Below are 13816 nucleotides of genomic sequence, written 5' to 3' on the forward strand. Positions count from 1 at the left end.
CTCTTTGCCAATTCTACCTAGTACCTACCTACCTACACCTCCTCCTGGCAGTGGGAGGCTAAGCAGGAGGCTAAGAGGTGAGGAGGTTAGGCAGTAAATATTCAGGGTGTCTTAGTAATAATGCACCTCAACATCCAAGCCTGGGTAGAGATATGCATACATCATATTACGCGCTGCGGCATGATGAACTACGGAAAATATGCGTTTACGGAGTGGGGTATGTATGTGGTAAAATACCGGTATATACCTACGTGTGAGTAAGCAAGTAACCGCCTCCTGTACCTCTTCCTATTGTAGCGGCACGCGCCGACAGCCCAGGCCGCACCCGCTGGAGGGGAATGCGGCGCCTCTCACAACCTTCTACAGAGATGAGGAGAGGAGGAGAGAGAAAGTAGGAACGGAGGTTTTACTGCTGTCCGTCGAGGCGAAGCTTTCCTCCGGGTGCCTAACCAAAATGGCCCCTACCGCTAAGGGGAAAATACCGGTAGGGAGCGAAGGGCACGGGTACGATACCGTGGACATCTAGCCGTGGGGGGTTTTCCTGACTGAACGGGCGATTATACGGCTACCTGTTCCTTCGTGCCGCCGTCGTCGTGGGCCCGTCTCATTATCTGTACATAGGTAGAACAGAGACGTAAAATATACTTCCTTCCTTCTACAGAGATGAGATCCTCGTGAGCGCGGAGTTACCTAAGCACGTTTAGTAAAATGAGGAGGGGTCGAGGTTAGGTACCTACATAGGTAGGTACCTACCTAAGGTAGGGAGGCACCTGAGGTAGCTGTTGTAGCTCACCAAGCCCTACTTGCCTTACGTACTCGAAGCTGTGCTCACATGGGGGTCTATCGATGATCTGTCTATATAACGGACCCGCTTCCGCGATGCAGCGGAGCCCTGTTGTTTACGTACATGCTAACCAAACTCAACTCTGCCTACATAAGTAATGTATGCGCATATGTAGGTGCCTCCCTCAGACTGGCGCCCGAGCTATCTATTAGGTATGGAGGGACCAGACGGGCATTTCGCAGTCGGTCGAGTTCGGGTTAAGAATCGGATGTTCTGTGCAGAGCATGCCTGCGTAGGTAATAATTTGAATTGTTTGTGTCCGCGAAGCAGGTGTAGATCCATTCTATATGTGCCGGCATCCCCCTGAACCGAGACAGCAGAAGAAGGAAACAAATGAACGAGCAAGTAACGTGACGGCTTGCCTGAGCGAATACCCCCTGTCCAGGATCTATTATGCGGACAGGTTACTTACCTACCTTGGACAACCCATGATAGGACGAGGGGACGAGTCAAATGCTTACAACTTCTTGACCTTCGTCATGGACCTATCTTCTACTACGTAGTGCACGCCGCTTAGGTTGGAGGTAGCTTGGCAGGGGGGGACCCTTCCCCTCGCCCCGAGGTAGGATCACATGCCAATTTCCATTCCGCGGGCTGGGACCTTTGCGTACCTACTCATAAGGTAAGTAAGAGGTTAGGGACCGACTCATACCTACGCCCAACCTACTGACGTCCAAGGAGATCGTCTGGAAGAGGAGATATGTTGGGTACCTACATCAGGTAGGTATATCGTACATACATACCTACCTAGGTACCTCATAGTAACGCCTTTCAGGCATAGATGGCCGCATCATTCAGATCTGTCTCGACGTTTAAGACAGGACAGGACGGGTCCGGCACTAACATTGCTGAAGATAGGTACATAGGTACTTACCTAACCCGAGATGCTAAGGAAGTTTCCGATATATATTACCCCACAGAGGAGGTATGCATCGCATGTGCTAGTCGTCTTCTCCAATTTCATCTTCCTCTCTCACGCCCCCTCTACTCACCCCACCGATTACGCTGGCTCGAAAGCAAGAAATAATCCTAACGCATAGCACGCTCATGAACGGGGCAGCAGAAGATCCACCACACTCCAGCTTGTCCTCCCATTCTCTCGCCCTTGCCAACCTGTCGTTCTGTTGGCGGAACGGCCAAGCTGGGCTCTGAAGAGTTCCGGTCGAGGACAGACGTAGCACACCTTGTCGACAACCCTGCCTACTCGCGTGCGTGCATGTACATATGTATCTAATGCATGTGTACAGGTAGGTAGGTAGAGGTAGGTTGGTAGGCACCTAGGTAGATACCTAGGTAGATCATCTCAAAATGTGGCAGCCAAAGGAGGGCCTCGACTCCGCGATGCCTCTGAGCCGATTTCCGCGGAGCCAGCGCAGTGTGCCTTCGCGGCGACCTCGAGATGCGGCTATCCGTGGCCAAGATGTTGCCACGAAGAAGACTATTTGACCGAAATGGGTGGCTTGAGCCCCTGGGAAGCTGGTGATCAATTTCCGGCAGCCGTCCTCCCGCCGTTACCTCTCTGGTGACCGACTCCTATAGGCAGAGTGGCTAGATCGTCCAGATGTGCTACGTAGTAGGTACTTATTCGTAGGTATAGTAATAGCGATTGTCTGTGGCCACCCGTGCTTCTCGTCCCCTTATAGGTGCCTACCTACATTAAGTATAGGTATACCTACATGTATAATATATTACCTCCTTTGCTATCGCCCACAGCATTTTGAATTCATCAAGAGGATCGTCGCGGCCTAGCCGGACTTCGCTCTAGTTTTCAGGCGCGCATACACCTGACCTGAGCCTACCTAAGGTACCCCTATAATTGCGGATTACGACGAGGAACCCCGACTTTATCTTAGGTTAGGTACCTACCTACCTAGGTTGCCTACACCCTTAGGTGCTTTAGGTACCTCCTAACCTAGGTGGGTAGGTATGTGCTTAGGTAAGCACATAGCGCACTGTACCCCAGGATAGCGGTGTTCAATCCTTGTTTCGCAACCGTGAAACCTGCCTATGTTTGGCGGTAGGTACTTATGCTGGACTCCGTTCTTCTTCGTGCCAACCTCGGTCGAAGAGAGGTCGGCGTAGGGGGCGCACGCGCACGGCGTCCGGGGTCTGCAGCTGGTTGTGCCACGCCGCTCTGCTCCCCCGTTTCCTTTACCTACCCTCGGCGATTCGATGAGTACACCCCAGTATCAGGTTAGTTACCTAGGGGGTACCTAGGCTAGAGGAGGTGGGCATTTATTCTATCGAATGCCATATAGGTATGCGCACCCGGTCAGGGAATTGCTGCACTACGTTGGATGGTACCTAACTCAAGTCTCCCGGTTCATCTCGTCGCCGGCTTTCTAACATCGTCGTGTCCTCACTGTGACCGCTTTCCGGCCGGCACACAAATCCCCTCCTACGCCGCGCGCCTACTTACACAGCTCCCCGGCTGCAAACCCCCGCCCAGGCTCCCTCGGCAGACCCGACTCGCCGGGTTGCGTTGCGTTGGTCGCTACGTTCTGGAAGTCGACGTCGAGACAACCCGGTTTGTTTTTTCTTTTATTGTAATTGAAGCCTTGTAGATCCTGAACACGCAGGCGCCTCCATCTCAGATCATCGCTCTTAGCGCGTACCAGATTACCCGGCCCGACCCCCTTTCGAGTCCAGGAGTTGTCGTTAGCACGATTCGCGCTTCCTCGTCGTCCTTCTACATACCCCCCCCTAAGCATACCCTGCCTAGGCCGAAACTCGCTCCTCGGAGGCGTGTTCGAAAGGGACGTGACAAGCAAACCCGCGATACGCCTTTGGCCTTTATATGGAGGACCTATAGCTACATCGGCGCTGTAACGAAGTCGGTGTCGAGTCGCGGCGTCGCGTCATCGCCACGCGTCTGCTGCGGCGTCGGAACGATGACATCCTCCTTACTGTCCGCAGCGCCGGCTGGTCGGCGACAATTGGACCACGCTATACCGCCTCTCCTTAGGCCTCTCATGCGGGCCTACGTCTTAGGGTATGCCTCCGCTGTTGCACCCAGATTACTCACGCTCGTCCTGCAGGCGGTAACTAGGCGGGCGGCCAACAACAAGGATGCCGCAGATGTCACCCGACCCCACGATTCCTCCCTCCTCTCATCCCTGCAACGTATCCTGCGTGGGGGACTCGAGCTACAGAGGTTTCCTACTTTCTGCGCCGCCCTCGTTGGTGGGACTACGCTGCTCGAGGTAAAACCCTCCCTGTAACTATCCTATCCTCAACCCCATCCCGCGACTATAAACAGTACCCCCTGTAAATGCCAGCGCCGCTGACTCTCTGGCCCCGAAGGTTCTCCTAGGTAAAGCCTTGAACAGTCTCGCGCGAGGCCGGCAGCTCTCGGCCGTGACCCAGAAAAGGTAGGCCCGCATGCGTTGTCGGGGGCGGCTTAGTACTCGTGCGCCACCTTGGTTGCGCTTCCTCTCGCTCGCAGGTACAATCCGAATACTACGACTAACATCTTGCCTAATCAGACTTCTGAGATGGCTGTCCGCCTTCATCTCGAGCTGGCTGAGTCTCCGGCTTTTGCAGTCCAAAGAAAGCGACGCCTTCTCAGAGACGATCACCGTTAACTCGGGCTCTCCACCAGAAGCCAGGCGGGAGACGATAAGGTACGCGGGTCGGACTCTCGACCTGACTCTGTTCGCTTCGACCAGGGCTCTCGATGTAATAGTTGGAGAGCTGTGGGCTCGGAGAAAGCAACGCCAGGTTGCAGCCGGCCGATGGACCCAGGTACGGACCAGACATCTGCATGGCGACGGCAACTCCGCCAATCGCCTAGTCGCATCGCTTACCAGTTCCAGGTCGAATCGCTGATCTCCAAGCTCGCCGATCCTTCCATCTTCGCCGCGTCTTGCGCGCTTATCATGTGGGCGTGGTTCTACACCCCTTCGCGGCTACCGAAGGCGTACACGAAATGGATCAGCTCGGCCGCTGCAGTGGACGCGCGCCTGATCGAGGCGCTTCGGCGCTGCCGGACAGGTGAGCTTCGCTACGGCCAAGAGACCGGGCAGGGTCCACTGCTCCAGTCGATGTGCGCCGACTATGAGTGGCCGCCGGAGTGGGGCGATCCCGTCAAGACCATCCCTTTCCCCTGCGAGATCGTACATCTGGGTTGCGGGCCATCCTGCGAGTACCACGCCCTATCGCGGTTCTGCCGCTCGTTCCGGTGGGCCATGGCCACCTACCTGCCGCTGAATCTGGCAGCGCGGAAGAAGGACCTGCGCGGCCTGCGCATCGCCCTCTCGTCGGCCGCGCGCTCCTCCTCCTTCCTGGCCGCGTTCATCGCCCTGTTCTACTACAGCGTGTGCCTGGCCAGGACCCGGATTGGCCCGCACCTCCTCGGCAGGGACGTACAGACGCGGCAGGCCATCGACGGCGGCATCTGCGTCGGCTGCGGCTGTTTCATGTGCGGATGGAGCATCGTGATCGAAAAGGCCGCCCGCCGCAAGGACATGGCCCTCTTCGTCGCGCCTCGCGCCCTGGCCACGCTGCTGCCCCGCCGGTACCCGCTCGACAAGCAGTGGAGGGAGACGCTCGCATTCGCGTTTAGCACAGCTGTCGTCTTTACGTGCGTGAGAGAGAATCGGCAGAGAGTCCGCGGTGTGCTGGGGAGGATACTAGGGTCCGTTCTCGAGGCGTAAAGGAACACCCCTTTTTTTTCGAAGACAGAACAGACTGGAGGCCACCCATTCAAGAGAAATGCGCAACACTGGGTACATCGGCATATTCATCGACATACTCCTGTAATCTAACTTGTAGTCTAACGGAGCGTGCCTTTTTTTCTTCTTCTTTGTCGCCCGAGCTGCGTGTATGACAATACATACCTACGCAGTTACGCGCTATTGCTACACCGAACCAACCACACCCGGAGGCTCATGCATATCAGCTGGAGGCAATCAGTTCGACTTATTTATTCCCACCCCACTCACGAGAGGCGTCCGATCCGGTAAACCCTCTTCGAGATATGGCGCGAACCCTGACCCGAGGCTACTCCAGTCCCACATGCTTAACCTTAACCGCCATGCATGCGCGGCACGATGGCAACCGTGGAAACAGGCTTTGGGGAGGGAAGTGTGCCCAGATTCCAGCGGAGCGACAGATCCAAGCTTGTTGGTGTGGGCGGATAGGACTTATCACCTACGTAGGTCCGTGTACGATGGGAAGGGTGGTGGGGGGCTGAGCCATATACCTAACTTCTCGTATGGAGGAGGGGGGGGGGATTGCATACATACGCGAAGGGGGGGAAAGGGGGAGAGTGGTAAAGAACCGAAGGCAGTAAACAAGTTTTGGCGCGGACGCGAACCACCATCCTGGCTCCCCGCCCCCGAGTCGGAATCGCCGGTACTACCTGCCCGCCTTGCCCGCTCATCTACACCACTCTCAGCAGACAGGTGCTCATCATTAGGCTGATCTCGTGGCCGATGCGTTGTTTCCGTCGCCCCTGTGAGCTTCCCAAGACCAGCCTTCGGGGATGTGGGGGCGGAGGCAGGGGAGTAAATAGGAGACGTCGGCCTTGGCACTCCCCTGCCTCGAGTGAATGAGATTACCGGGTTATCACATGAACGGGGAGCATACACCCCGACGTCCCCGAGCCCATAAAGACACTCCCGCCGAGGCTTTTTTGGGGGGGAAGGGGGGAGTTGTGTATATGAGTATACCCAAGTACTGGGGGCCATCAGTCTTAGACGCGATACGAACGACTGGGAGCTTAGCCCGCATCGCAGTGCCCCTGTACGGCCCAGAAGCCGCACGTCCGTCGATTAACTACAGGTACATCCTACATAGTTACGATACGTGCCTGTTTGGGAAGCCCTAGTGACTTACTTGCTCGTATATGTGATCATATCTGGTGGGTTTTCAACGATAGCTACGTAGACCGTCGAACATTTCTAGGATGTTAGTTGGTAGGGAGTCTCGGTGTAGTCTCATATTGCTAAACAGTCTTGAATAAACGAACATACTTCCCACTCCATCGGGTCCTCTAGGCACTTTGAAACGTGTCTCGTGAAAATATTGTAGGCGCCTTAGAACTCCGAAGTTAAAACGAATACTCGAGCGGGTAGTTCAAAAGTCACCTCGTGCCAATACCCCTATCTTGATCGTTGCCTCAAACCCTGTGCCATGCCCCTCTCATGATCTCCACCACGAGCAAACCCCTAGCACAAAAACACACATCAAGGCGTCAATCCTGACCGTACTCAATATCTGTCCGTACCTAAGCGCATGCTGCACGTAGCCTCTCGCCGGCTGCGGGATGAATCCACTCATGGCCCACACCAAGCTCTTGGGTTGCGCATTCTGACCCTTGTCCTCAAGGAAAAAGCGTGCCGTCAGCAGCAGTGCCTCGACTGCGGAGAACACGTAGAAAAAGTACACACGGGAGCGCTCGATGCTATCCACCTCTGCCCCTTCTTTTGCGGAGAGGGCTGAGTGCTCGCGTTCTGTTAGCGTACCGGTGAACGTCGTAGACAGCACTACGTATAGACCGAGACCAAATGCGAATACGGCGTGGAGGATGCGCCATAGGTCCAACGGCTTATCTACCGCCGCCTGCTCCGTCTGCCGCACGGTATTGTCGCTGCCAGTATTTGGACCACCGCCCGCGCGCGACATCAGCTGTGACACCATCTTCACCACTGGATCATTGTCCATGCCCTCCATCCCGGGAATCGATGGCGGTGTTCCGCCGCTTAAGAACGGGTCCCGGCCTGCCGGTGGCGGGGTTCCGGCGAGCGAGGGGCGGTCGAGGCCGAGCATCATGTTTCGCAGGCGCGCCTCTGAGATGTCATCTGATGATAGGTTGCTGGCCAGCGACCGGTCGGTCGTGCGTGGCACATAGTGATGCTCTGATATATCGACTTCTTCTGGGTCGCCATGTTGACCGGCAGGTGGAGGGGGAGTTGCCATCGCAGCCGGAGATGACGATGTCGTCGCCGTAGCCTGAGGAACGCTGGAATCCAGTGGTGGCTGCGGCGGGGGATCTAGATGTCCAAGTTAGAGAATCGGATATACCTACAAGATAATTACCTATCTGAGCAGGGAAGGGATCCCCTACCTCTCTGTACGCCTCCGCCTAGGCCTGTGATCTTATTCAGTCGCGCGGCTCCTCCAGCCTTGATCTTAGCCTCACGGCGTTCTTTGCGTAAGCGAGCTTGCTCGGCGGCACGCGCGGCTGCCGCATCTTCTGTAGCTTGGAGACCTTCGGTCATGTTCAAGAGGACGACCAGGTTCAGGGCCTGGTAGCACTGGCCTATCGTTGAATTGGGGGATGGGATGGTAAATGTCGGAGAGAGCTGCGCGGTGTAACGAGAGGACAGCTATACTCGTGTAGGCACGCAGGTGGTATCTCGGTTCGGAAATGATCGACTTTGACGACCTGAAGACAGACCCGTCTTCCGTTTGGGTTGTTTAGAAGGTGAAGTACTTTAGGTGGCCACTTGCGTGGTTTAAGTGGTTTACTTAAGGTGGGCATGCCGGATGGGCGGCCCTGCCTAAAAGACTGATGTATCACTAGGTAGGTACATACCTGTGTGACGCATACACAGGTACCTAGGCCATTGTGTACCTAATGTGGGTTACACGTTCAGTGGAGAAGTCGGTCTTATCGATATACCCAGGTACGTTAGTGTCTATCCGAATTATCGATAACAAATTAATTCCATCCTTCCAAATTTTTTTTATAGTGAACGCTATTATAGGTAGGTAACAACTTATGGAATTCTATGAGCATGCGCTCAACAAAGATCCCGCGTACATGCAACGCATCGGCCAAACCTCAAATGGCGAATGCGCCCTGCTCTTAGGAATACTTCCTCGAGAGCACGATGCGTCGCGCCTTTTGCTCGAGATGGCTCAATCCCGCTCTCAGCATTGTGGAGCACCCGAGAGGAGTTGAGCCGCCTCTGTTTCTTTGTCCATCCATCCACACATCCCTGCGTCGTCTAAGACTCGAGGTTGCCGCATTCCCATCCCCGGCACCAGCTTCACCATGGACACCGCAACGCCAGTTCTTGCACTTGGCACATCCAAAAGCCGAGGCGGACGTACAAATCCCGCCACCGTCTGTTCGTGGTGCTCCTCAACCTCTGCCCACTCGAAAATTGCCGAGGCAATGTCGAGGTTGTGGTGCTCTGACACAAACGTCTCGCCCTGGCCAACCTGGCTACTTTGATCTTGGTCGCAAGGCTGTCCAGAACTTCCTCGGGATTGCACTAGCGGAAAAACGTTCTCGAGCAGAAGATAAGATTTACGAAGAGGCCCTGATGCGCCTTGATCATGAACAGCTGGAGAAGCAGGGGGTCGATGTAGAGGGGCTTCTGCTGAGTCTGGAATCCTCTCGAGCACCTAAACCAGTGCCTACAAAGGTGCCTCTTTGCGATCGATGCCACGACCTATATCACAACCATTCTGGGAAGTCAATATCTCACCCTTCCGTAGACGCTATCAGAGACACGATCCTCGAGTCGCCATGGAAACATAATCATGTCTATCACGTCCTCGACGCTGCCGACTTCCCCATGTCCCTATTGCCGCAGCTCTCGCACTTACTCGATACCATGCCTCTGAGGTCTCAGAACCGCCGGTCCAGGCACGTCAGGTATTACCATGGCCGCAAGACTGAGCTTAGTTTCATCATTACGCGATGCGATCTGCTGGCACCTCAGCCAAAGCAGGTGGAAAAGATATTCCCGCTTATGCAGGAGCTTCTGCGGGACGCCCTCGGAAAGACTGGGCAGAACGTGCGCCTGGGCAATGTGGCACTGGTGAGTTCGAAGAGGGCCTGGAGGACGAAGGAGCTGAAAGAAGACATCTGGAACCGCGCTGGAGCCACCTGGATGGTTGGCAAGGTAAATGTCGGCAAAAGCCAACTTATTGAACAAATCCTTCCCAAAGGGAGAATGGATTGGCCACCTCCAAGAGACCAGATCAGGATTCATATGCAGAGTAGCAGCACGCGAGGCCAAAGGACGGAGGCGACGGACGAAGCAAGCGAAAACGCGGAGCTCACGCCGGAGGAGACCGAAACCGGAGTGATAGAAGAGGTTAAGGAGGGAGAGATTGACACATACGCTCTTCTACCACCGCCGCCCAAGGAGGTCAACTATCCCGAAATGCCACTAGTTTCTGACCTACCCGGTACGACAGCTTCACCGATCCGCATTCCGTTTGGCAACGGACTTGGCGAGCTCATCGACCTCCCTGGATTGGAACGTTCCGGTCTGGAGAAATATGTCAAAGAGGAACACCGTCCGTCTTTGGTTATGCGCTCCCGCATCGTCCCCGAACAGATGACGCTAAAGCCAGGCCAGTCGCTGCTGCTCGGCGGCTTCATCCGCATCACGCCGAGGGACCCAAAGCTCATCATGTTAACCTACGCATTCACTCCGATCAAACCGCACGTGACGAGGACCGACAAAGCAATCCAGATCCAGATGCAGACTGACAGCATCAACATTGAGAACATCGCCGAACCGGGGACGGGCGAGAAGACGAAACTAGCAGGCTCCTTTGAACTCAGATGGGACGTGACCAAGAAGCGTACAGGCCCCCTGACGAGGAAGCATGACGTTGGGTTAAAGGTGGAGCAACTACCGTATCGTGTTCTGTCCGCCGATATCCTGATCGAAGGCGTCGGATGGGTAGAAATTACTGCGCAGGTTCGCACCAAGGCCCTCTTTGGAGAGAAGCCAAAGTCTGAGCCAGGGGGAGGGGAGCTGGCGCAGGAGCCAGGGGGGAAGACGGGATTGTCGCCGCTAGAAAGGCTAGAGCTAGCGGGGACTTGGACTGGCGAACCATCTAGGTCGCGAGAGAAGATGCCAGCGCGTGGTAGCGACGAGTGGACGCAGGCCGAGGACAAGGGCGAGCAGGAGTTCAACTGGCCAATTTTGGATGTGTATAGCCCCGAGGGCAAGTTCATATCGGTTCGCCCGCCTTTGAATTTGTGGTTGATGAACAAGCCGAAGGGGACAACCAAGTCGAGGCCGAGGAGGAGCATGAAGGGTATGAAAAAGCTGGAGAAGAGGCGCAAGCGAGAGCGGGAGGCTTCTGCCGGCGGCAGCGCCAACCCGTAACTTCATCACAGCCTTGAAATCGTGGGCGCTTTCGTCGTGGTCGAGTTGAGCCAGAGTCCTGTTGCCGTCCCGCCAATGATATCCGTCGTATGTGCGTAGGCCGGACCTCGACGCGCGCCTAGACGTTAGGCGGTGAGGATTGCCAGTGTAGGAATAATCTGAAGCTGTCTTGACTGCCCAAGGTAGCGCAAACCATTCTCCTCGCATGTTTCCTCGCTTTTCATCGCATGTTCCCTGCACCGTAACTTGGTGCCAGCCCAACCCTTCTAGCAACTGCCCGACCCTAGCAGCCGGTGTGCTGCCACGTTACGCCTCACCAATGCCTTTCTCTTCCTTCGGAACCCGGGCTCTTGCTAATCTGAACTCGCCAGCCGTCGACGGCCACGGATAGAGGTACCTCTACTTAGGAGGTACCTACCTAGGAGGTAGAGGCATGGACGTTAGGAGAGACCTTGAGATACCTAGGTTTTAAGAGGAACGGCCCGGTCGGCCTTTATGTAGGTAGGTACCTACAACCTCCAGGTAGGTGCTTAGATATGTAAGAGGTAGGTACCTCAAGTTATATATAACGTACTTAATACTGTGGTCGATGACTTAGGTAATCGCTCAACGTCAGCATGACGCGGGGCGGGCAGGCTCAAGTCGGGCAGCCACCCACGCAAGAAAGCTTCGCCCCACACCCTCCTGCCCAGCCTGGCAACGGCTTTACTCATAGACTTCCAATTCCTTCCCAGAATCAGGTCAGGTCGTCTCTCCCCACGCTCTCGCGAACGGGCGGCCATTTGCTACCCGCGAGAGAGTCTTCATAGCTGGAGCGGCCCCCTTTATTCGATATACCTACCTGGGTAATAGGTATTGCACTCGTCCGAGTGTGTACGGCTTAGCACTTGGAAATACCGGCCCAACACCTCCAAGGAAGGAATTAGAAACGACAGCTTACGACGACCCAAGCGGACAGACATAAATATATATATATATACTCATTTAAGGAAGACGAGAGGCCCTCGCTCGCGGGGCCTGTCCGGCTGTCTGGCTGTCTGGCTGTCTGGCTGTTTGTCCTCGTGCCTCGCCCCGACTATTCCATAACAGGCACGGCATTCACTTACCCGCTACCCGTTGGTACCTGCCGCGCTACCTCCTCTTTGTCACCGTCCCGTGCGCGACTTCTGAACCAGGGGAAGCAGAGCCGCCGAGGAAGAGGCTGCGGAGGAGAGAGACAATTAATTCAAACCCTGCGACCGACCTGACCGTGGATGAGGTGTGGCTTGGCGATATATCGCTCATTGCGAAAACCCGCCCGCAAACTCGCGCAACCACCACTGGCCCACACCCGTCACGGCGCCCTCCTCAACCTACCTAGATCTAGGCCCAAACAGACACACCGTTACCGGCACCGAGGAGAGAAAGGGACGGTACCGAAGACTCGATCTCGGGTCTTTTGCTCCAATCTCTAGGCACACCCTCTCGCATATACGCTGGGGTTGACCATCTCGCCTCCTTCGCGAGCTGCCTCGTCTATCTCCCATGCCATAGCTCTCCCACCAACACTCTAGTCACGAGATCTGGTATCCACCCTTGCCACTACTATTTATCATTCGGCCCGCTCTCGACCTCGTCATAATAGGGAATTGTCCCTTGCACCGAATTACGGCTACGGGGAGAAGAAGAAAAAAGGAGACACAAGTAGAGGGAGAAATAAGAAGAAAAATTTTGAAAAGGAGGAAATAAGGTAGGAGGAGAAGGGTGGAAGAGCAAACAGACTCGTCGCAATCCCGGCTCTACTTACTCGAAATCTCATTCACACGCGACACAGCGCGCCTCAAACCATGTCGTCTTCGACGCCTCTCTCGAACCAACGGCAGCGCCAACCACCACAAGGCGCCCAGACCCAGACCCTGACTGAGGCGCCTGCCGGCTCGGGGACACGGACAGGGACCGACGCGCCTGCCCCAGCAGCCCCCGCAATCCTTCGATTGCGTGGGGCACGCCCGGCATCCGACCACCGCGTGCAGTGGGCCGAGTCCGTGGTAGACAACGAGGGCTTGGGTCGGAAGCGATCGAAAGGTATGCAATATTCTGCATCGACACGTGAATGGCATTATCCGCATCCTCCCTACTTCCTCCTCTCTTACCCATGCACTTCATTTCACCTACGATCTTAGAACGTGAACGCTAACGAGCCTGTCCTGAAACCAACTAGTCTGCTGTATATACCACGCCCCCCGCCAGGTAGGCGAATCGTCCGATGAATCCTCCTCAGGCGACGACTCCTCTTCCTCCTCGTCGGACTCGGATTCCGGCTCCGACGGTGGCGGCGGTGGCGGCGGACCGCAGGACGACCCGCGCGAGCGAGCCATGGCTGCGCGGAGACGCCAGCAGCAGCAGCAGCAACGGCGTGACCACGATCACGGACACAATCACGATCATGGCCGTGACCACGGCCGTGACGGAGACCGGCGCCGGCGCCGGCCGAGCCCTAACGCCTATGAGAGGCAGCCCAAACCCAGGCAGCCGCGGCCGAACGTAGAAACTGGAGGCGGCGGTGAGCCCTCGGGCGCCGCAAACGCCAAGTCCAGATGAGAGAAAGGCCGGAAAAGGGGAGAGAATGGGTTGGGAGTTCGGGAAATGAGTATATGAACCGGGAAGCATTCTGGGAAAGGAGGCGTCAAGCTACCTATATAGTATTCGGTGCCAAAAACAAAAAATAGTATCGCCCGCCCGCGAAGCTAGGAGCAGCGAGAAGGGGATACGTGTAGGGAGAAATGTGCTAAGTTTGCGTCTTTTCCTTTTGCGTTCTTTGGGATTGGAGCAAGGAGCAGCCACATACAACGGGTATTCACGAAGCAAGCGAGCGAGCAAGTAACGAATTCCTTTTCCATCTTTTTTT

General features: G+C 55.7%; 4 protein-coding genes across 4 annotated transcripts; 3 read left to right on the forward strand and 1 right to left on the reverse strand.

Annotated features, from left to right (window-relative positions):
• Positions 1-3645: 3645 nt before the first annotated feature.
• GGS23DRAFT_489056 (uncharacterized protein) lies at positions 3646-5584 on the forward strand. Its single transcript, XM_051514378.1, has 4 exons — positions 3646-4047; positions 4148-4215; positions 4330-4588; positions 4660-5584. Exons 1-4 carry the CDS (start codon positions 3736-3738, stop codon positions 5497-5499), a joined length of 1479 nt encoding a protein of 492 aa, XP_051372943.1. The 5' UTR covers positions 3646-3735; the 3' UTR covers positions 5500-5584.
• Positions 5585-6754: 1170 nt separating this feature from the next.
• Positions 6755-8358, reverse strand: GGS23DRAFT_563455 (uncharacterized protein). The gene is made up of 2 exons (XM_051516086.1): positions 7914-8358; positions 6755-7839 (listed from the first exon to the last, which is right to left on the reverse strand). The coding sequence occupies exons 1-2, from the start codon at positions 8065-8067 to the stop codon at positions 6989-6991; spliced, it is 1005 nt and encodes a 334-aa protein (XP_051372944.1). The 5' UTR covers positions 8068-8358; the 3' UTR covers positions 6755-6988.
• A 72-nt stretch (positions 8359-8430) lies between these two features.
• GGS23DRAFT_563457 (uncharacterized protein) lies at positions 8431-11507 on the forward strand. Its single transcript, XM_051516087.1, has 2 exons — positions 8431-8475; positions 8542-11507. Exon 2 carries the CDS (start codon positions 8683-8685, stop codon positions 10927-10929), a length of 2247 nt encoding a protein of 748 aa, XP_051372945.1. The 5' UTR covers positions 8431-8475; positions 8542-8682; the 3' UTR covers positions 10930-11507.
• Positions 11508-12569: 1062 nt separating this feature from the next.
• GGS23DRAFT_489156 (phosphatase inhibitor-domain-containing protein) lies at positions 12570-13637 on the forward strand. The gene is made up of 2 exons (XM_051514379.1): positions 12570-12993; positions 13130-13637. Exons 1-2 carry the CDS (start codon positions 12756-12758, stop codon positions 13507-13509), a joined length of 618 nt encoding a protein of 205 aa, XP_051372946.1. The 5' UTR covers positions 12570-12755; the 3' UTR covers positions 13510-13637.
• Positions 13638-13816: the final 179 nt, after the last annotated feature.

Source organism: Durotheca rogersii, assembly GCF_024521655.1.
Source record: "Durotheca rogersii strain YMJ 92031201 chromosome Unknown GGS23scaffold_7, whole genome shotgun sequence".
Taxonomy (NCBI): Eukaryota; Fungi; Ascomycota; class Sordariomycetes; order Xylariales; family Xylariaceae; genus Durotheca; species Durotheca rogersii.